The sequence below is a fragment of the Oncorhynchus keta genome, unplaced genomic scaffold, assembly GCF_023373465.1.
Source record: "Oncorhynchus keta strain PuntledgeMale-10-30-2019 unplaced genomic scaffold, Oket_V2 Un_contig_5186_pilon_pilon, whole genome shotgun sequence".
NCBI lineage: Eukaryota > Metazoa > Chordata > Actinopteri > Salmoniformes > Salmonidae > Oncorhynchus > Oncorhynchus keta.
The window spans coordinates 65001-88194 of record NW_026288159.1 but is presented as its reverse complement, the minus strand read 5'-3'; the positions used below and the strand labels follow the sequence as shown (position 1 = coordinate 88194).

The following is a 23194-nucleotide window of genomic DNA, read 5'->3' as shown; positions in this document are numbered from 1 at the left end:
TATCCACTGGTCTCTGGTATAACATCACATATGCACTGGTCTCTGGTATAACATCACATATCCACTGGTCTCTGGTATAACATCACATATCCACTGGTCTCATCACATATCCACTGGTCTCTGGTATAACATCACATATCCACTGGTCTCTGGTATAACATCACATATCCACTGGTCTCTGGTATAACATCACATATCCACTGGTATAACATCACATATCCTGGTCTGGTATAACATCACATATCCACTGGTATGCACTGGTCTCTGGTATAACATCACATATCCACTGGTCTCTGGTATAACATCACATATCCACTGGTCTCTGGTATAACATCACATATCCACTGGTCTCTGGTATAACATCACATATCCACTGGTCTCTGGTATAACATCACATATCCACTGGTCTCTGGTATAACATCAGATATCCACTGGTCTCTGGTATAACATCACATATCCACTGGTCTCTGGTATAACATCACATATCCACTGGTCTCTGGTAACATCACATATCCACTGGTCTCTGGTATAACATCACATATCCACTGGTCTCTGGTATAACATCACATATCCACTGGTCTCTGGTATAACATCACATATCCACTGGTCTCTGGTATAACATCACATATCCACTGGTCTCTGGTATAACATCACATATCCACTGGTCTCTGGTATAACATCACATATCCACTGGTCTCTGGTATAACATCACATATCCACTGGTCTCTGGTATAACATCACATATCCACTGGTCATCACATATCCACTGGTCTCTGGTATAACATCACATATCCACTGGTCTCTGGTATAACATCACATATCCACTGGTCTCTGGTATAACATCACATATGCACTGGTCTCTAGTATAACATCACATATCCACTGGTATAACATCACATATCCACTGGTCTCTGGTATAACATCACATATGCACTGGTCTCTAGTATAACATCAGATATCCTCTGGTATAACATCACATATCCACTGGTCTCTGGTATAACATCACATATGCACTGGTCTCTGGTATAACATCACATATGCACTGGTCTCTAGTATAACATCACATATGCACTGGTCTCTGGTATAACATCACATATCCACTGGTCTCTGGTATAACATCACATATCCTCTGGTATATAACATCACATATGCACTGGTCTCTGGTATAACATCACATATCCACTGGTCTCTGGTATAACATCACATATGCACTGGTCTCTGGTATAACATCACATATCCACTGGTCTCATCATGTATGCACTGGTCTCTGGTATAACATCACATATGCACTGGTCTCTGGTATAACATCACATATCCACTGGTCTCTGGTATAACATCACATATCCACTGGTCTGGTATAACATCACATATGCACTGGTCTCTGGTATAACATCACATATGCACTGGTCTCTGGTATAACATCACATATCCTCTGGTATAACATCACATATCCACTGGTCTCTGGTATAACATCAGATATCCACTGGTCTCTGGTATAACATCACATATCCACTGGTCTCTGGTATAACATCACATATCCACTGGTCTCTGGTATAACATCACATATCCACTGGTCTCTGGTATAACATCACATATCCACTGGTCTCTGGTATAACATCACATATCCACTGGTATAACATCACATATCCACTGGTCTCTGGTATAACATCACATATCCAGGTCACTGGTATAGATCACTATCAGTCACTGGTATAACATCACATATGCACTGGTCTCTGGTATAACATCACATATCCACTGGTCTCTGGTATAACATCACATATCCACTGGTCTCTGGTATAACATCAGATATCACTGGTCTCTGGTATAACATCACATATCCACTGGTATACATCACATATCCACTGGTCTCTGGTATAACATCACATATCCACTGGTCAACATCACATATCCACTGGTCTCTGGTAGAGGACATATCAGGTCATAACATCACAGATCCACTGGTCTCTGGTATAACATCACATATCCACTGGTATAACATCACATATCCACTGGTCTCTGGTATAACATCACATATAGAGGACTGGTATAACATCACATATCCACTGGTATAACATCACATATCCACTGGTCTCTGGTATAACATCACATATCCACTGGTACCTATCACATATCCACTGGTCAAGTCACAGACAGACACCTTGACATAGGTAGAGGTTCTGGGTGCTGAGATTAGGCTAGACAAGACACCATTGAATTTCATAGCACCTATAGGTAGGTATACAGTACAGTCACAGCCTACAGTGGGTACATTAATCTACAGTACGTAGCCTACAGTGGACTACATTAATCAGCAGATAAGACACCTGTTTTAGGTAGAGGACTGACAGTCACAGGCTCCCGTTAGACACCTATAGGTAGAGGACTGACAGTCACAGACAAGACACCTATAGGTAGAGGACTGACAGTCACAGACAAGACACCTATAGGTAGAGGACTGACAGTCACAGACAAGACACCTATAGGTAGAGGACTGGCAGTCACAGACAAGACACCTATAGGTAGAGGACTGACAGTCACAGACAAGACACCTACAGGTAGAGAGGACTGACAGTCACATACAAGACACTGTAGGTAGAGGACTGACAGTCACAGATAAGACACTGTAGGTAGAGGACTGACAGTCACAGACAAGACACTATAGGTAGAGGACTGACAGTCACAGACAAGACACTGTAGGTACAGGACTGACAGTCACAGACAAGACACCTATAGGTAGAGGACTGACAGTCACAGACAAGACACCTATAGGTAGAGGACTGACAGTCACAGACAAGACACTGTAGGTAGAGGACTGACAGTCACAGACAAGACACCTATAGGTAGAGGACTGACAGTCACAGACAAGACACCTATAGGTAGAGGACTGGCAGTCACAGACAAGACACCTATAGGTAGAGGACTGACAGTCACAGACAAGACACCTATAGGTAGAGGACTGACAGTCACAGACAAGACACCTATAGGTAGAGGACTGGCAGTCACAGACAAGACACCTATAGGTAGAGGACTGACAGTCACAGACAAGACACCTATAGGTAGAGGACTGACAGTCACAGACAAGACACTGTAGGTACAGGACTGACAGTCACAGACAAGACACTGTAGGTACAGGACTGACAGTCACAGACAAGACATTGTAGGTACAGGACTGACAGTCACAGACAAGACAACACACTGTAGCAGCTGTTTTGACAAAATGGTTTTAGTCATTATGAATTTTAAAATGGAAACCACCAACTCTCAACAACACATTCTCCCATGGTGCCGCTCAGCTGTAGGACAGATGAGGTGCTGAATGCTCTCCGGAACTGTTGCTATGTGAACTTTGCCCTGCAAGTTGATATCAGCAGAACCTATTTAAACAGCTTGTATGCAGTACAATGTGATAAAGCATTGGGTGTTTAGCTAGTGGGGCTCTCAGCTGTAGCCAACAGGATGGATGCCTGCTTGGATGAACAATGGCTAGTACCGTGTGTTCTCACGCTCAGCCAGCCAGGAGGTAAGGGGGTGGCTGGATGTGGGGGACTGTGCATGCTAAGCCTGCAGGATGCATGGCTCTCATTGTCAGTGAGTGTGGAGCTGCATGTGGACTGCTGACAGACCGAGGGCCTCTCCCCTCTCTTGTTTGCCCAACTCTTTCAGGGCCAGCAGAGCACGTGCTTAGAGATGACTTACATAAGCCTCCTGTTGAATTGATTCAACAAATCAAACGTTGTTGTCATGATTCCCAAGGTGTGTTATTTTACTTTTGGAATAATCTGAAGGCTGAGTTATTTAGTAGCACTATAAATTCACCACATTATTCATAACATGTAAAAAAAAAAAATATATATATATATATATATATACACTTATTGGGCTACAGCCAATACTTTGTTGTTATCTGCGATACATGGTTCATGTTCCATCGTTTGCAGTGTTTCCTCGTGTCAACCCTACTCACGCTAAGGCTGAGAACACACCAGTACGGTGTTAGCCCACCGAGCAGACAAGGTGAATTTATTTTTTCTTATTATTTTTTATAAATAAAAAACTAAAACCCCCACAAAAAAACGAATTTGTACTATTAGTATGGCTGATCCTTAACACATTTCACATTTAATCCATCTGCTGAATGTGACAAAAAAATAAACAATTGTTACAAAAAAAACATGACACTTTATGATCTTGACACCTACATGCCTGCATATTAGCCTGCATATTAGACTGCATATTAGCCTGCATATTAGACTGCATATTAGCCTGCATATTAGCCTGCATATTAGACTGCATATTAGCCTGCATATTAGACTGCATATTAGCCTGCATATTAGACTGCATATTAGCCTGCATATTAGACTGCATATTAGACTGCATATTAGCCTGCATATTAGACTGCATATTAGACTGCATATTAGCCTGCATATTAGCCTGCATATTAGCCTGCATATTAGACTGCATATTAGCCTGCATATTAGCCTGCATATTAGACTGCATATTAGCCTATTAGACTGCATATTAGCCTGCATATTAGACTGCATATTAGCCTGCATATTAGACTGCATATTAGCCTGCATATTAGACTGCATATTAGACTGCATATTAGCCTGCATATTAGACTGCATATTAGACTGCATATTAGCCTGCATGCTCACATTAGGTGTATTTTCCCATGTTAGTCTATGAGAATGGATAATGTAATCTACGTAGTCCTACTGTACATGAAGAAATGATATGAATTTCCACGTAGATTACAGGATTTAGGCTACACTACGACAGAGGATTAAGAGCATCTGTCATTTTCCGTTAAATTGACTTTTCATTTCAGATATGCCGTGTCAGCTGTGTTATTACTATAGGCCTCGTGTCAGCTGTGTTATTACTATAGGCCTCGTGTCAGCTGTGTTATTACTATAGGCCTCGTGTCAGCTGTGTTATTACTATAGGCCTCGTGTCAGCTGTGTTATTACTATAGGCCTCGTGTCAGCTGTGTTATTACTATAGGCCTCGTGTCAGCTGTGTTATTACTATAGGCCTCGTGTCAGCTGTTTTATTACTACAGGCCTCGTGTCAGCTGTGTTATTACTACAGGCCTCGTGTCAGCTGTGTTATTACTACAGGCCCCGTGTCAGCTGTGTTATTACTACAGGCCTAGTGTCAGCTGTGTTATTACTACAGGCCCCGTGTCAGCCGTGTTATTAGTACAGGCCTCGTGTCAGCCATGTTATTAGTACAGGCCTCGTGTCAGCTTTGTTATTACTACAGGCCCCGTGTCAGCTGTGTTATTACTACAGGCCTCGTGTCAGCTGTGTTATTACTACAGGCCTCGTGTCAGCTGTGTTATTACTATAGGCCTCGTGTCAGCTGTGTTATTACTATAGGCCTCGTGTCAGCTGTGTTATTACTATAGGCCTCGTGTCAGCTGTGTTATTACTATAGGCCTCGTGTCAGCTGTGTTATTACTATAGGCCTCGTGTCAGCTATGTTATTACTATAGGCCTCGTGTCAGCTGTGTTATTACTATAGGCCTCGTGTCAGCTGTGTTATTACTATAGGCCTCGTGTCAGCTGTTTTATTACTACAGGCCTCGTGTCAGCTGTGTTATTACTACAGGCCCCGTGTCAGCTGTGTTATTACTATAGGCCTAGTGTCAGCTGTGTTATTACTACAGGCCCCGTGTCAGCTGTGTTATTAGTACAGGCCTCGTGTCAGCCGTGTTATTAGTACAGGCCTCGTGTCAGCTGTGTTATTACTACAGGCCCCGTGTCAGCTGTGTTATTACTATAGGCCTCGTGTCAGCTGTGTTATTACTATAGGCCTCGTGTCAGCTGTGTTATTACTATAGGCCTCGTGTCAGCTGTTTTATTACTACAGGCCCCGTGTCAGCTGTGTTATTACTACAGGCCTCGTGTCAGCTGTGTTATTACTATAGGCCTCGTGTCAGCTGTGTTATTACTATAGGCCTCGTGTCAGCTGTGTTATTACTATAGGCCTCGTGTCAGCTGTGTTATTACTATAGGCCTCGTGTCAGCTGTGTTATTACTATAGGCCTCGTGTCAGCTGTGTTATTACTATAGGCCTCGTGTCAGCTGTGTTATTACTATAGGCCTCGTGTCAGCTGTGTTATTACTATAGGCCTCGTGTCAGCTGTGTTATTACTACAGGCCTCGTGTCAGCTGTGTTATTACTACAGGCCTCGTGTCAGCTGTGTTATTACTATAGGCCTCGTGTCAGCCGTGTTATTAGTACAGGCCTCGTGTCAGCTGTGTTATTACTACAGGCCCCGTGTCAGCTGTGTTATTACTATAGGCCTCGTGTCAGCTGTGTTATTACTATAGGCCTCGTGTCAGCTGTGTTATTACTATAGGCCTCGTGTCAGCTGTGTTATTACTATAGGCCTCGTGTCAGCTGTGTTATTACTATAGGCCTCGTGTCAGCTGTGTTATTACTATAGGCCTCGTGTCAGCTGTGTTATTACTATAGGCCTCGTGGTCAGCTGTGTTATTACTATAGGCCTCGTGTCAGCTGTGTTATTACTATAGGCCTCGTGTCAGCTGTTTTATTACTACAGGCCTCGTGTCAGCTGTGTTATTACTACAGGCCTCGTGTCAGCTGTGTTATTACTACAGGCCCCGTGTCAGCTGTGTTATTACTACAGGCCTAGTGTCAGCTGTGTTATTACTACAGGCCCCGTGTCAGCCGTGTTATTAGTACAGGCCTCGTGTCAGCCGTGTTATTAGTACAGGCCTCGTGTCAGCTGTGTTATTACTACAGGCCCCGTGTCAGCTGTGTTATTACTACAGGCCTCGTGTCAGCTGTGTTATTACTATAGGCCTCGTGTCAGCTGTGTTATTACTATAGGCCTCGTGTCAGCTGTGTTATTACTATAGGCCTCGTGTCAGCTGTGTTATTACTATAGGCCTCGTGTCAGCTGTGTTATTACTATAGGCCTCGTGTCAGCTGTGTTATTACTATAGGCCTCGTGTCAGCTGTGTTATTACTATAGGCCTCGTGTCAGCTGTGTTATTACTATAGGCCTCGTGTCAGCTGTTTTATTACTACAGGCCTCGTGTCAGCTGTGTTATTACTACAGGCCCCGTGTCAGCTGTGTTATTACTACAGGCCTCGTGTCAGCTGTGTTATTACTATAGGTCTCGTGTCAGCTGTGTTATTACTACAGGCCCCGTGTCAGCTGTGTTATTAGTACAGGCCTCGTGTCAGCCGTGTTATTAGTACAGGCCTCGTGTCAGCTGTGTTATTACTACAGGCCCCGTGTCAGCTGTGTTATTACTACAGGCCTCGTGTCAGCTGTGTTATTACTATAGGCCTCGTGTCAGCTGTGTTATTACTATAGGCCTCGTGTCAGCTGTTTTATTACTACAGGCCTCGTGTCAGCTGTGTTATTACTACAGGCCTCGTGTCAGCTGTGTTATTACTACAGGCCCAGCTGTGTTATTACTATAGGCCTAGTGTCAGCTGTGTTATTACTACAGGCCCCGTGTCAGCCGTGTTATTAGTACAGGCCTCGTGTCAGCCGTGTTATTAGTACAGGCCTCGTGAGCTGTGTATTACTCCCCGTGTCAGCTGTGTTATTACTACAGGCCTCGTGTCAGCTGTGTATTACTACAGGCCTCGTGTCAGCCGTGTTATTAGTACAGGCCTCGTGTCGGCTGTGTTATTACTATAGGCCTCGTGTCAGCTGTGTTATTACTACAGGCCTCGTGTCAGCTGTGTTATTACTACAGGCCTCGTGTCAGCTGTGTTATTACTACAGGCCTCGTGTCAGCCGTGTTATTAGTACAGGCCTCGTGTCAGCTGTGTTATTACTACAGGCCTCGTGTCAGCCGTGTTATTAGTACAGGCCTCGTGTCAGCTGTGTTATTACTATAGGCCTCGTGTCAGCCGTGTTAACAGGCCTCATCAGCTGTGTTATTACTACAGGCCTCGTGTCAGCTGTGTTATTACTACAGGCCTCGTGTCAGCTGTGTTATTATGGCCGAGCCTACTGTATGTACTGTGACTGTCTCAAGACCAAACTATAATGAACAAAATTAAAAACACAACCATTTTACCTTGTTACAGTTCATATAAGGCAATCAGTCAATTGAAATGAATTCATTAGGTCCTAATCTATGATTACACATGACTGGGCAGTGGAGCAGCCATGGATGGGACTGTGAAGGCATAGGCCCACCCTCTGGGGAGCCTGGCCCAGCCAATCAGAATGAGTTTTACCCCACAAAAAGGCTTTATTGAAGACAGAAATACTCAGCAGTTTCATCAGCTGTCCGGGTGGTTGGTTTCAGACGATCCCGCAGGTGAAGAAGCAAGATGTGGTCCTGGACTGGCGTGTTACACATGGTCTACGGGTGTGAGGCCGGTTGATTGTACTGCCAAATTCTCAAAAACAACGTTGGAGAAGGCTTGTGGTAGAGAAATTAACATTCAATTCCCTGGCAACAGCTCTGGTGGACATTCCTGCAGTCAGCGTGCCAATTGCGCATTCCATCATCTTGAGACATGGCATTGTGTTGTCTAACAAAACTGCACATTTTAGAGTGGCCTTTTATTGTCCCCAGCACATGGTGCACTTACGTAATGATCATGCCATTTAATAATCTTCTTGATAGGCCACACCTGTCAGGTGGATGGATTATCTTGGCAAAGGAGAAATGCTCAGAGGGATGTAAACAAATTTCTGCACAAAATTTGAATATGGAACATTTATAGGATCTTCTATTTCATGTTGCATTTATAATTATTCAGTATAGTTAGCCTACATATGGGCTGTCAGTGTGGAATTTAAGATTTAAGACACGGTCATTCTGTCCAAGTATCCTCCTGTAGCAACAGCCCAGTGTGTTAAAGTAACCTTCTGACTGACTGCAGTATCCTCCTGTAGCAACAGCCCAGTGTGTTAAAGTAACCCTCTGACTGACTGCTGTATCCTCCTGTAGCAACAGCCCAGTGTGTTAAAGTAACCCTCTGACTGACTGCAGTATCCTCCTGTAGAAACAGCCCAGTGTTTAAAGTAACCCCACATGACTGACTGCTGTATCCTCCTGTTAACAGCCCAGTGTGTTAAAGTAACCCCTGACTGACTGCAGTATCCTCCTGTAGCAACAGCCCAGTGTGTTAAAGTAACAGTCTGATGGTACTTGGCTCAGGGCCAAGCTATAAAGGGACATTTTAAAACTGTTGGAGCAGAAAAATATTCCCAAGGGATTGTGGTCCGCATGCAGCTTGTGTCTCAACTCTAAATTGATGTTGTTGTGAATTTCCTGTCACTTTAAAAGGCTGTAGTGGCACTCCTTTCAGGAGTTGACTTTAAAGCAACAATTGGCTGACTGTCTGTAGCCTGGTTACAAACCCCTGCCCATGATTCTGCTGCCTGACCCCTGACCTAGTTTCTGGAGTGAATACTGTACAAACACACACCTCATAGTGACATGATCCCGATCCCTTCAATGGGAATGGGTTGGTTGGTCACTGGAGGACAACATTCCATATTGAAAGTCTTTGTTATTGGTCACATACACATGTTTAGCAGATGTTATTGGTCACATACACATGGTTAGCAGATGTTATTGGTCACATACACATGTTTAGCAGATGTTATTGGTCACATACACATGGTTATCAGATGTTATTGGTCACATACACATGGTTATCAGATGTTATTGGTCACATACACATGGTTATCAGATGTTATTGGTCACATACACATGGTTATCAGATGTTATTGGTCACATACACATGGTTAGCAGATGTTATTGGTCACATACACATGGTTATCAGATGTTATTGGTCACATACACATGGTTATCAGATGTTATTGGTCACATACACATGGTTATCAGATGTTATTGGTCACATACACATGGTTATCAGATGTTATTGGTCACATACACATGGTTATCAGATGTTATTGGTCACATACACATGGTTAGCAGATGTTATTGGTCACATACACATGGTTATCAGATGTTATTGGTCACATACACATGGTTATCAGATGTTATTGGTCACATACACATGGTTAGCAGATGTTATTGGTCACATACACATGGTTAGCAGATGTTATTGGTCACATACACATGGTTAGCAGATGTTATTGGTCACATAGAAATTATATAAACACACTTTGCCATGTGTTTATATAATTTCTAACTTCTTTACAATTTCTGCTAGTTAGTTTTTGCTACCATGTGGGTATTAGCAGGCACAAGCAAGCTAACTGAGGATTGTTAATTCACCCGTTTCATGTTAAAACATTTATCTTACAAAGGAGTTGTTTCATCTAACGCTGTCACTATTCATCTGTACATGGAATTGGATTTGTTTTTTAATACTAATTTTTTTCTCATCTTTACAGGAAAATGCCACGGGCCCCATCTGATGTGTGGAGACATTTCACTGCAGCTAATGTAGAAGGAAAAGCTGTGTACATTTACAAATACTGTGCCAAATCATATGTGAAGAATGCAACAATGATGCAGGATCATCTGACCAAGTGCATAACGTTCCCTCAGCGCTGACAACAAGCAACTGACAAACATCCCTCTACTTCTATTGGAGCAGAACATTATGAAGCAGACACCTTATCAACAGCTCATGGTTCTCCTGGAATCAGACACCTTATCGACAGCTCATGGTTCTCCTGGAATCAGACACCTTATCAACAGCTCATGGTTCTCCTGGAATCAGACACCTTATCAACAGCTCATGACTCTCCTGGAATCAGACACCTTATCAACAGCTCATGGTTCTCCTGGAATCAGACACCTTATCTCCTGGAATCAGACACCTTATCAACAGCTCATGGTTCTCCTGGAATCAGACACCTTATCAGACAGCTCAAATGGTTCTCCTGGAATCAGACACCTATCCTATCAACAGCTTATGACAGCTTCTCCTGGAATCAGACACCTTATCAACAGCTCAGCTCCTGGAATCAGACACCTTCTCCTCCTGGAATCAGACACCTTATCAACAGCTCATGGTTCTCCTGGAATCAGACACCTTATCGACAGCTCATGATTCTCCTGGAATCAGACACCTTATCGACAGCTCATGATTCTCCTGGAATCAGACACCTTATCGACAGCTCATGATTCTCCTGGAATCAGACACCTTATCGACAGCTCATGATTCTCCTGGAATCAGACACCTTATCGACAGCTCATGATTCTCCTGGAATCAGACACCTTATCGACAGCTCATGGTTCTCCTGGAATCAGACACCTTATCGACAGCTCCTCCTGGAATCAGACACCTTATCAACAGCTCATGATTCTCCTGGAATCAGACACCTTATCAACAGCTCATGGTTCTCCTGGAATCAGACACCTTATCAACAGCTCATGGTTCTCCTGGAATCAGACACCTTATCAACAGCTCATGGTTCTCCTGGAATCAGACACCTTATCAACAGCTCATGGTTCTCCTGGAATCAGACACCTTATCAACAGCTCATGGTTCTCCTGGAATCAGACACCTTATCAACAGCTCATGGTTCTCCTGGAATCAGACACCTTATCAACAGCTCATGGTTCTCCTGGAATCAGACACCTTATCGACAGCTCATGATTCTCCTGGAATCAGACACCTTATCGACAGCTCATGATTCTCCTGGAATCAGACACCTTATCGACAGCTCATGGTTCTCCTAGAATCAGACACCTTATCAACAGCTCATGGTTCTCCTGGAATCAGACGTTGTTTAACTCAATGGAGGAACGTAGTCAGAGAAATGCTGATGAATGTCTTGCTCAAGCTGTGTATGCAACTGGTTCACCTCTGATGCTCACAGGCAATGCGTGTTGGAAGAGATTTGTGAATGTTCTTCTCCCAGCATACACCCCTCCAACCAGACATTATCTCCTCATTTGCTGGAGGCAGAGTTCAAGTGAAGGTCAAGCAAATCATAGAGAAAGCAGGCTATTGCAATCATCTCTGATGGGTGGTTGAATGTTTTTATTTATTTTACCTTTATTTAACTAGGCAAGTCAGTTAAGAACAAATTCTTATTTTCAATGACGGCCTAGGAACAGTGGGTTAACTGCCCGTTCATTTTCAATTATGTCTAATTATGATAAGGTAAAAGGTTTATGTTTCTGTCTCCATGTGATATGGTAAATACAGTGGGGCAAAAACGTATTTAGTCAGCCACCAATTGTGCAAGTTCTCCCACTTAAAAAGATGAGAGAGGCCTGTAGTTTTCATCATAGGTACACTTCAACTGTGACAGACAAATTGAGGAAAAGGAAAAAAAATCCAGAAAATCACATTGTAGGATTTTTTATTAATTTATTTGCAAATTATGGTGGAAAATAAGTATTTGGTCAATAACAAAAGTTTCTCAATACTTTGTTATATACCCTTTGTTGGCAATGACAGAGGTCAAACGTTTTCTGTAAGTCTTCATAAGGTTTTCACACACTGTTGCTGGTATTTTGGCCCATTCCTCCATGCAGATCTCCTCTAGAGCAGTGATGTTTTGGGGCTGTTGCTGGGCAACACAGACTTTCAACTCCCTCCAAAGATTTTCTATGGGGTTGAGATCTGGAGACTGGCTAGGCCACTCCAGGACCTTGAAATGCTTCTTACGAAGCCACTCGGTGTGTTTGGGATCATTGTCATGCAGAAAGACCCAGCCACGTTTAATCTTCAATGCCCTTGCTGATGGAAGGAGGTTTTCACTCAAAATCTCACGATACATGGCCACATTCATTCATTCCTTTACACAGATCAGTCGTCCTGGTCCCTTTGGAGAAAAACAGCCCCAAAGCACGTTGTTTCCACCCCCATGCTTCACAGTAGGTATGGTGTTCTTTGGATGCAACTCAGCATTCTTTGTCCTCCAAACATGACGAGTTGAGTTTTTACCAGCAAGTTATATTTTGGTTTCATCTGACCATATGGTATTCTCCCAATCTTCTTCTGGATCATCCAAATGCTCTCTAGCAAACTTCAGACGGGCCTGGACATGTACTGGCTTAAGCAGGGGGACACGCCTGGCACTGCAGGATTTGAGTCCCTGGCGGCGTAGTGTGTTACTGATGGTAGGCTGTTACTTTAGTCCCAGCTCTCTGCAGGTCATTCACTAGGTCCCCCCGTGTGGTTCTGGGATTTTTGCTCACCATTCTTGTGATCATTTCGACCCCACAGGGTGAGATCTTGCGTGGAGCCCCAGATCGAGGGAGATTATCAGTGGTCTTGTATGTCTTCCATTTCCTAATAATTGCTCCCACAGTTGATTTGTTCAAACCAAGCTGCTTACCTATTGCAGATTCAGTCTTCCCAGCCTGGTGCAGGTCTACAATTTTGTTTCTGGTGTCCTTTGACAGCTCTTAAGTCTTGGCCATAGTGGAGTTTGGAGTGTGACTGTTTGAGGTTGTGGACAGGTGTCTTTTATACTGATAACAAGTTCAAACAGGTGCCATTAATACAGGTAACGAGTGGAGGACAGAGGAGCCTCTTAAAGAAGAAGTTACAGGTCTGTGAGAGCCAGAAATCTTGCTTTTCCACCATAATTTGCAAATAAATTCATTACAAATCCTACAATGTGATTTTCTGGATTTTCTTTTCTAATTTTGTCTGTCATAGTTGAAGTGTACCTATGATGAAAATTACAGGCCTCTCTCATCTTTTTAATTGGGAGAACTTGCACAATTGGTGGCTGACTAAATACTTTTTTGCCCCACTGTATATCCAATGCAAAAAAACACATCTAAATATAAATGGTATTCATATGAATTAGTATATATTTCCGTGAAATCCCATATATTCCCGTTAATTCCCACGGAAAGTTTCCACCTCTGAATATTCCCCAAAATATGCAACCCTACTGAGGACTCATCCTGAAGAAAAGTCACATACAGTAGATTCCTGAACAAGCCTGAGGACTCATCCTGAATAACGGTCACATATAGTAGGTTCCTGAACTAGCCTGAGGACTCATCCTGAATGTAGCTCTGCTGCTCTATCGATCGCTCCACACATTAGAAGAAACTATAGTGGGCGTGGTGTTTGGCCAGAGCGATGGGGATGGTCGTCAGGCCACTCCCCTTCATGGCACACAGTGCCCTCTGTCTTGTCAGTCAATACACGGTGTCAGGGTTACCCAGGGCAAAGCAAACTGGTTTGACATGTCCGGGTTGACATGTCATTTGAAGCTATGCCATAGTAGTAGGCTACTTTCTGGGGGGAAATAATTTTGTCATTGAAGAAAATACACTAGGCTCTAGTATTACCCTGGCTGGCTGGCATAGTACTGTTGGTACCCTGGTATAGTACTGTAGGTACCCTGGTATAGTACTGTAGGTACCCTGCCATAGTACTGTAGGTACCCTGGCTGGCTGGCTGGCATAGTAATGTAGGTACCCTGGCTGGCAGACATAGTACTGTAGGTACCCTGGCATAGTACTGTAGGTACCCTGGCATAGTACTGTAGGTACCCTGGCATAGTACTGTAGGTACCCTGGCATAGTACTGTAGGTACCTGGCATAGTACTGTAGGTACCCTGGCATAGTACTGTAGGTACCCTGGCATAGTACTGTAGGTACCCTGGCATAGTACTGTAGGTACCCTGGCATAGTACTGTAGGTACCCTGGCATAGTACTGTAGGTACCCTGGCATAGTACTGTAGGTACCCTGGCATAGTACTGTAGGTACCCTGGCATAGTACTGTAGGTACCCTGGCATAGTACTGTAGTTACCCTGGCATAGTACTGTAGGTACCCTGGCTGGCAGACAGAGTACTGTAGGAATCCTGGTTGGTATAGTACTGTAGGTACCCTGGCATAGTACAGTAGGTACCCTGGCATAGTACAGTAGGTACCCTGGCATAGTACTGTAGGTACCCTGGCTGGCATAGTACTGTAGGTACCCTGGCTGGCATAGTACTGTAGGTACCCTGGCTGGCATAGTACTGTAGGTACCCTGGCTGGCATAGTACTGTAGGTACCCTGGCATAGTACTGTAGGTACCCTGGCATAGTACTGTAGGTACCCTGGCATAGTACTGTAGGTACCCTGGCATAGTACTGTAGGTACCCTGGCATAGTACTGTAGGTACCCTGGCATAGTACTGTAGGTACCCTGGCATAGTACTGTAGGTACCCTGGCATAGTACTGTAGGTACCCTGGCTGGCAGACATAGTACTGTAGGTACCCTGGCATAGTACTGTAGGTACCCTGGCATAGTACTGTAGGTACCCTGGCATAGTACTGTAGGTACCCTGGCATAGTACTGTAGGTACCCTGGCATAGTACTGTAGGTACCCTGGCATAGTACTGTAGGTACCCTGGCATAGTACTGTAGGTACCCTGGCATAGTACTGTAGGTACCCTGGCATAGTACTGTAGGTACCCTGGCATAGTACTGTAGGTACCCTGGCATAGTACTGTAGTACCTTCTGGTATATAGTACTGTAGGTACCCTGGTATAGTACTGTAGTACTGTAGGTACCCTGGCATAGTACTGTAGGTACCCTGGCATAGTACTGTAGTTACCCTGGCATAGTACTGTAGGTAAATGGCATAGTACTGTAGGTACCCTGGCTGGCTGGCATAGTACTGTAGGTACCCTGGCTGGCATGGTACTGTAGGTATCCTGGCTGGTATAGTACTGTAGGTACCCTGGCTGGCATAGTACTGTAGGTACCCTGGCATAGTACTGTAGGTACCCTGGCATAGTACTGTAGGTACCCTGGCATAGTACTGTAGGTACCCTGGCATAGTACTGTAGGTACCCTGGCATAGTACTGTAGGTACCCTGGCATAGTACTGTAGGTACCCTGGCATAGTACTGTAGGTACCCTGGCTGGCAGATATAGTACTGTAGGTACCCTGGCTGGCAGATATAGTACTGTAGGTACCCTGGTATAGTGCTGTAGTTACCCTGGCTGGCTGGCATAGCACTGTCAGTATCCTGGCTGGTATAGTACTGTAGGTACCCTGGCTGGCAGGTATAGTACTGTAGGTACCCTGGCTGGCTGGCAGAGTACTGTAAGTACCCTGGCTGGCAGGTATAGTACTGTAGGTACCCTGGCTGGCTGGCAGAGTACTGTAAGTATCCTGGCTGGTATAGTACTGTAGGTACCCTGGCTGGCTGGCAGAGTACTGTAGGTATCCTGGCTGGCAGATATAGTACTGTAGGTACCCTGGCTGGCTGGCATAGTACTGTAGGTATCCTGGCTGGCATAGTACTGTAGGTATCCTGGCTGGCAGATATAGTACTGTAGTTTATTTGAATTCCATTTTTTATTTTTGTGAGCTCAATACTCATATTCCACAGATTCTCTAGAGATAAATCAGATCCAGACTGAACTGTGTGATGTGGTAGGGAGTTGTCGTTTCCAACAGGCCGATATTCTACATAGTTTAGTGCATCAAAACGTGGTAATTAACTACAATGACTATAATCCATTGAGCATCTACTTGTCCGGTATGTGCGGGTTTTTTCTTTTCACACCTGCTTCAAAAGAGGCAAAAGAATGTGTTGCCTTGATGGGAAGTAGCGAGCAGCTGTTGCTTCGTCAGGTATCTCTACCTGAAAGTACATGATCTAAGTAATTGATAGTTGGTATTCAGCAGTCATAAAAGTATGCCTTACTTACTTTGAAGAACTACTAAAATATTAATTTTGTCAGAAAGCATAGGGAGGAGCTCTATAGAGATGAGATGACTTGGAATGAAATAATAAAGTCATCAAATAAAACAAATGTAATATACACAACAACTGAAATATGTTATTAAAGTAAAGTACTGTGATGATGGTTAATAAGAGATCAGCAGTAATGGACAGTCACTACCATCATGGGACTTTAATTCATTGTTTTATTCTGTGTTGTTACAGCACTCATCCCAAATCATCAAAACCGTGATTTAATTTTTTAAGCAGGCCTCAAAAAGCAGTAAGCACTCAGCACGGGGGAGTGTGCAAAGTGCACATTTTGGGATAAGGGTAGAGAAATTGGGACACAACCCTAGTGCACCCATAGGAACGTAGTGGACTATAAAGAGAATAGGGTGCCCTCTGGGATGCACTCAGAGTCACGTTATACACTGTTACAACGCCTGTAGAGCACATTGACATGTGGGTTTGGGATAGAACCTGCTGGACACACAGTGAAATGCACAGTAACTAACTCACTGCAGACGCGTCACCAGACACTGTTACAACGCCTGTAGAGCACATTGACATGTGGGTTTGGGATAGAACCTGCTGGACACAGTGAAATGCACAGTAACTAACTCGCTGCAGACGCGTCACCAGACACTGTTACAACGCCTGTAGAGCACATTGACATGTGGGTTTGGGATAGAACCTGCTGGACACACAGTGAAATGCACAGTAACTAACTCACTGCAGACGCGTCACCAGACACTGTTACAACGCCTGTAGAGCACATTGACATGTGGGTTTGGGATAGAACCTGCGGGACACACAGTGAAATGCACAGTAACTAACTCACTGCAGACGCGTCACCAGACACTGACAACGCTGTAGAGCACATTGACATGGGGTTTGGGATAGAACCTGCGGGACACAGTGAAATGCACGGTAACAGTTACAACGCTGTGAGCACATTGACATGTGGGTTTGGGATAGAACCACTGCTGGACGCGTCACCAGACACTGTTACAACGCCTGTAGAGCACATTGACATGTGGGTTTGGGATAGAACCTGCTGGACACACAGTGAAATGCACAGTAACTAACTCACTGCAGACGCGTCACCAGACACTGTTACAACGCCTGTAGAGCACATTGACATGTGGGTTTGGGATAGAACCTGCTGGACACAGTGAAATGCACAGTAACTAACTCACTGCAGATGCGTCACCAGACACTGTTACAACGCCTGTAGAGCACATTGACATGTGGGTTTGGGATAGAACCTGCTGGGACACACAGTGAAATGCACAGTAACTAACTCACTGCAGACGCGTCACCAGACACTGTTACAACGCCTGTAGAGCACATTGACATGTGGGTTTGGGATAGAACCTGCACACACAGTGAAATGCACGGTAACTAACTCACTGCAGACGCGTCACCAGACACTGTTACAACGCCTGTAGAGCACATTGACATGTGGGTTTGGGATAGAACCTGCTGGACACACAGTGAAATGCACAGTAACTAACTCACTGCAGACGCGTCACCAGACACTGTTACAACGCCTGTAGAGCACATTGACATGTGGGTTTGGGATAGAACCTGCTGGACACACAGTGAAATGCACAGTAACTAACTCGCTACAGACGCGTCACCAGACACTGTTACAACGCCTGTAGAGCACATTGACATGTGGGTTTGGGATAGAACCTGCTGGACACACAGTGAAATGCACAGTAACTAACTCGCTGCAGACGCGTCACCAGACACTGTTACAACGCCTGTAGAGCACATTGACATGTGGGTTTGGGATAGAACCTGCGGGACACAGTGAAATGCACAGTAACTAACTCGCTGCAGACGCGTCACCAGACACTGTTACAACGCCTGTAGAGCACATTGACATGTGGGTTTGGGATAGAACCTGCTGGACACACAGTGAAATGCACAGTAACTAACTCGCTGCAGACGCGTCACCAGACACTGTTACAACGCCTGTAGAGCACATTGACATGTGGGTTTGGGATTGCGGGACACACAGTGAAATGCATAACTAACTCACTGCAGAACACTGTTACAACGCCTGGACACATGTGGGTTTGGGATAAACCTGCACACAGTGAAATGCATGTAACTAACTCGCTGCAGACGCGTCACCAGACACTGTTACAACGCCTGTAGAGCACATTGACATGTGGGTTTGGGATAGAACCTGCGGGACACACAGTGAAATGCACGGTAACTAACTCGCTGCAGACGCGTCACCAGACACTGTTACAACGCCTGTAGAGCACATTGACATGTGGGTTTGGGATAGAACCTGCGGGACACAGTGAAATGCACGGTAACTAACTCGCTGCAGACGCGTCACCAGACACTGTTACAACGCCTGTAGAGCACATTGACATGTGGGTTTGGGATAGAACCTGCTGGACACACAGTGAAATGCACAGTAACTAACTCGCTACAGACGTGTCACCAGACACTGTTACAACGCCTGTAGAGCACATTGACATGTGGGTTTGGGATAGAACCTGCTGGACACACAGTGAAATGCACAGTAACTAACTCGCTACAGACGCGTCACCAGACACTGTTACAACGCCTGTAGAGCACATTGACATGTGGGTTTGGGATAGAACCTGCGGGACACACAGTGAAATGCACGGTAACTAACTCGCTGCAGACGCGTCACCAGACACTGTTACAACGCCTGTAGAGCACATTGACATGTGGGTTTGGGATAGAACCTGCGGGACACAGTGAAATGCACAGTAACTAACTCACTGCAGACGCGTCACCAGACACTGTTACAACGCCTGTAGAGCACATTGACATGTGGGTTTGGGATAGAACCTGCTGGACACAGTGAAATGCACAGTAACTAACTCACTACAGACGGGTCACCAGACACTGTTACAACGCCTGTAGAGCACATTGACATGTGGGTTTGGGATAGAACCTGCTGGACACACAGTGAAATGCACAGTAACTAACTCGCTACAGACGCGTCACCAGACACTGTTACAACGCCTGTAGAGCACATTGACATGTGGGTTTGGGATAGAACCTGCGGGACACACAGTGAAATGCACGGTAACTAACTCGCTGCAGACGCGTCACCAGACACTGTTACAACGCCTGTAGAGCACATTGACATGTGGGTTTGGGATAGAACCTGCTGGACACAGTGAAATGCACAGTAACTAACTCGCTGCAGACGCGTCACCAGACACTGTTACAACGCCTGTAGAGCACATTGACATGTGGGTTTGGGATAGAACCTGCGGGACACAGTGAAATGCACGGTAACTAACTCGCTGCAGACGCGTCACCAGACACTGTTACAACACCTGTAGAGCACATTGACATGTGGGTTTGGGATAGAACCTGCTGGACACACAGTGAAATGCACAGTAACTAACTCGCTACAGACGCGTCACCAGACACTGTTACAACGCCTGTAGAGCACATTGACATGTGGGTTTGGGATAGAACCTGCGGGACACACAGTGAAATGCACGGTAACTAACTCGCTGCAGACGCGTCACCAGACACTGTTACAACGCCTGTAGAGCACATTGACATGTGGGTTTGGGATAGAACCTGCGGGACACACAGTGAAATGCACAGTAACTAACTCACTACAGACGCGTCACCAGACACTGTTACAACGCCTGTAGAGCACATTGACATGTGGGTTTGGGATAGAACCTGCGGGACACAGTGAAATGCACGGTAACTAACTCGCTGCAGACGCGTCACCAGACACTGTTACAACGCCTGTAGAGCACATTGACATGTGGGTTTGGGATAGAACCTGCTGGACACACAGTGAAATGCACAGTAACTAACTCACTGCAGACGCGTCACCAGACACTGTTACAACGCCTGTAGAGCACATTGACATGTGGGTTTGGGATAGAACCTGCTGGACACAGTGAAATGCACAGTAACTAACTCGCTGCAGACGCGTCACCAGACACTGTTACAACGCCTGTAGAGCACATTGACATGTGGGTTTGGGATAGAACCTGCTGGACACAGTGAAATGCACAGTAACTAACTCACTGCAGACGCGTCACCAGACACTGTTACAACGCCTGTAGAGCACATTGACATGTGGGTTTGGGATAGAACCTGCTGGACACACAGTGAAATGCACGGTAACTAACTCGCTGCAGACGCGTCACCAGACACTGTTACAACGCCTGTAGAGCACATTGACATGTGGGTTTGGGATAGAACCTGCGGGACACAGTGAAATGCACAGTAACTAACTCACTGCAGACGCGTCACCAGACACTGTTACAACGCCTGTAGAGCACATTGACATGTGGGTTTGGGATAGAACCTGCTGGACACAGTGAAATGCACAGTAACTAACTCGCTGCAGACGCGTCACCAGACACTGTTTGCATACGGGAGGTCAAACTTCCCCTTGATGGGGAGAGAAGCCAGTAGGTCATATTATTTATTGATCCTAAATGGGCTGAAAAACTACAAGTTGACTGAAATAGCAGGGTTTTAATGATTGATAGGGTCGGGTTTAACTCAATTTTATCTGATCCATTCTGTTATGTCACTACATTTGTTAATCTTATTGCATTTTAAAAAATACACTACATCTAATGTTTGCAGTACCGTTAGCTACAATAGTCAGAGTGCCTTACTGCAAATAGGTCCCCTACAATAAACATACCTTGTCTGTTCTTGCAGGGTCAGATGGGGTTCCACAAAGAACTTGACTCTGAGCTTCAGTCTGCAGGAGACAGGTTATCCATCTGTTGGGAGATCCTGTTCCTGAGATTCAACCACAAACTTTCCCCTTTGCTTCCACAGAACTGAAGCCCAAAGTAATCCACCTCTATTATTCCCAGTTTCCGACAGACCTGTGAGTCAAAACAATAGAACAACCCACTTCACTAAAGAAGTCAATGCCTCAAGACTGGTAGTTAAATACAACGTTACATGTACTACGCTGTTGTTACATTGTTACACGTACACGTTCACTTTTATTAAAATTCTCAAAATATTTACACAACCCAAAATCATTAAAACTGCATTAATTTGCAACCCCAACACACAGATACTAACAACATGGAATAAAATAGACTTGAATGATAATAACTGTAACGGTACCTTGTGTAAACAGTCCTCTCCATTAGCCTTCGAATCAACATCCACCTCCATCACCATCGAGTCCGGTCGCGTTATATGGCAAAGCATTTTTATTTCTCTGTATGTTTTTAATAGTTGTCCTGTAGTAGTTTAATCTATCGATGCACTTACACTTTACAGGAAAAACAAACATTCAAACTTTACAGTCCATGGACTGATCAGGCCGTGTCCAAAAATACAACCGTGGGATTTTATATGGCTCGGAGAGTAAAACACCGCCCCCTTCATTCAACGAACTTCTCAACAACCAATCAGTGTGCACAGACGTAATCAAGGTTTTTGTCGCCACCTACCGGATTGTTCATTCTAACCATGTTACCTGTTCATTCATTCAAAACCCGCTTTTAGAAGCTACCCTACACACACAAATATTCATGCAAACTCACAATCATTTTATCCTCAAAATATTCAGAAATGTGTTATTGTAACATTTTGATGTACCTAATGAATGGCTTCCTGTGTTCTATGTGAAAGAATGTCGGCTGCGCATAGCTGCGCAACCCTGATTATACTCAACAACCCCACTGCATGTTGACACTGGAAAACAGCTGAGCAAAGACCAAACAACAAGCGTCTATCAGACTTTAGCTACTTAAAGAAGTATACAATCTGAACATTGACATGGCACTTGAGGAATATTCACAAAGAAGCTAGCTAATACAGTTAATGCGAAGAGAATAAAAAAAATACGTATTTGCAGCTTGGAAGAAACCAGGAAGATGTTTGAGAATTTCAAAGAGAGGTTGCAGACGGTGCAGCAAGATTTCACAACGGGGTTTGTATTAAAGCTACTTTTATAGCTAATGCTTCATTCATGGCCCTATGTCTTGTGACCCTGCCTGTTCTGACATTTGTGTATTAGCAATTTAAAAACCCATCTCCGTTAATTAGCTAGCTAGTTTCTCCCTCTTTGCCAGCATGGCTGAAAGGCTATCTATCTCTCTATCTGGATGTAACTGTGTGGGACGAAACAACCGAACAAGTTTTGCGCAACTAGCTAATACTAAACACAAAACACACCCAGGCTGGCAGTAAATGAAAAGCATGAATTTAGATGCTGCCAAAGCGTATTGATACAGTTAGCTAACTACAGCTAGCTAAGTTGATTACATTCAGCTGACCATCATGTGATGGAAGTGAGAGAGACATTCTGGACTGGAACCTGATGCCAGAAGAATGAAGCAGAACAAGTCTCTGCAAATATTTATGGCTCCCTATATAATGCACTACTTTGGGTTCTGCTATAAATTAGTTCACTATATGGAGAATAGGGTGCCATTTAGGAGACAGACAAAGTGTCTACTGTCATCCAATGAATATTGACATTTCTGTGACGGCTGTCCCATATATACATGTTGTTTTACCTGCTCACATCTTTATCA

General features: G+C 44.5%; 1 protein-coding gene, 2 long non-coding RNA genes and 1 pseudogene across 7 annotated transcripts in view; 1 reads left to right on the top strand and 3 right to left on the bottom strand.

Moving 5' to 3' along the window:
* Window positions 1-21997, bottom strand: part of LOC118379836 (E3 ubiquitin-protein ligase MYLIP-A-like) — a 50071-nt pseudogene extending 28074 nt beyond the window's left edge.
* On the bottom strand, window positions 10247-12121 carry LOC127925137 (uncharacterized). 4 transcript variants are annotated; one of them, XR_008119848.1, is made up of 3 exons: window positions 11279-12121; window positions 11137-11247; window positions 10247-10714 (listed from the first exon to the last, which is right to left on the bottom strand). It is a non-coding gene; the product is annotated as an uncharacterized LOC127925137 (long non-coding RNA). The 4 variants fall into 4 exon arrangements; XR_008119849.1 differs by having other exon boundaries at window positions 10247-10640; XR_008119850.1 differs by lacking the exon at window positions 10247-10714 and adding an exon at window positions 10744-10788.
* Window positions 17024-21320, bottom strand: LOC127925138 (uncharacterized). Of its 2 annotated transcripts, none has more exons than XR_008119852.1 (3): window positions 20880-21320; window positions 20666-20771; window positions 17024-17445 (listed from the first exon to the last, which is right to left on the bottom strand). It is a non-coding gene; the product is annotated as an uncharacterized LOC127925138 (long non-coding RNA). The 2 variants fall into 2 exon arrangements; XR_008119853.1 differs by lacking the exon at window positions 17024-17445 and adding an exon at window positions 18047-18233.
* A 330-nt stretch (window positions 21998-22327) lies between the features above and the next one.
* Window positions 22328-23194, top strand: part of LOC118379835 (dysbindin-A-like) — a 53066-nt gene continuing 52199 nt past the window's right edge. Inside the window, 1 exon segment of the mRNA XM_052509920.1 lies at window positions 22328-22587. Within this exon segment, the coding sequence (XP_052365880.1) occupies window positions 22532-22587 (56 nt within the window). The 5' untranslated portion in view covers window positions 22328-22531.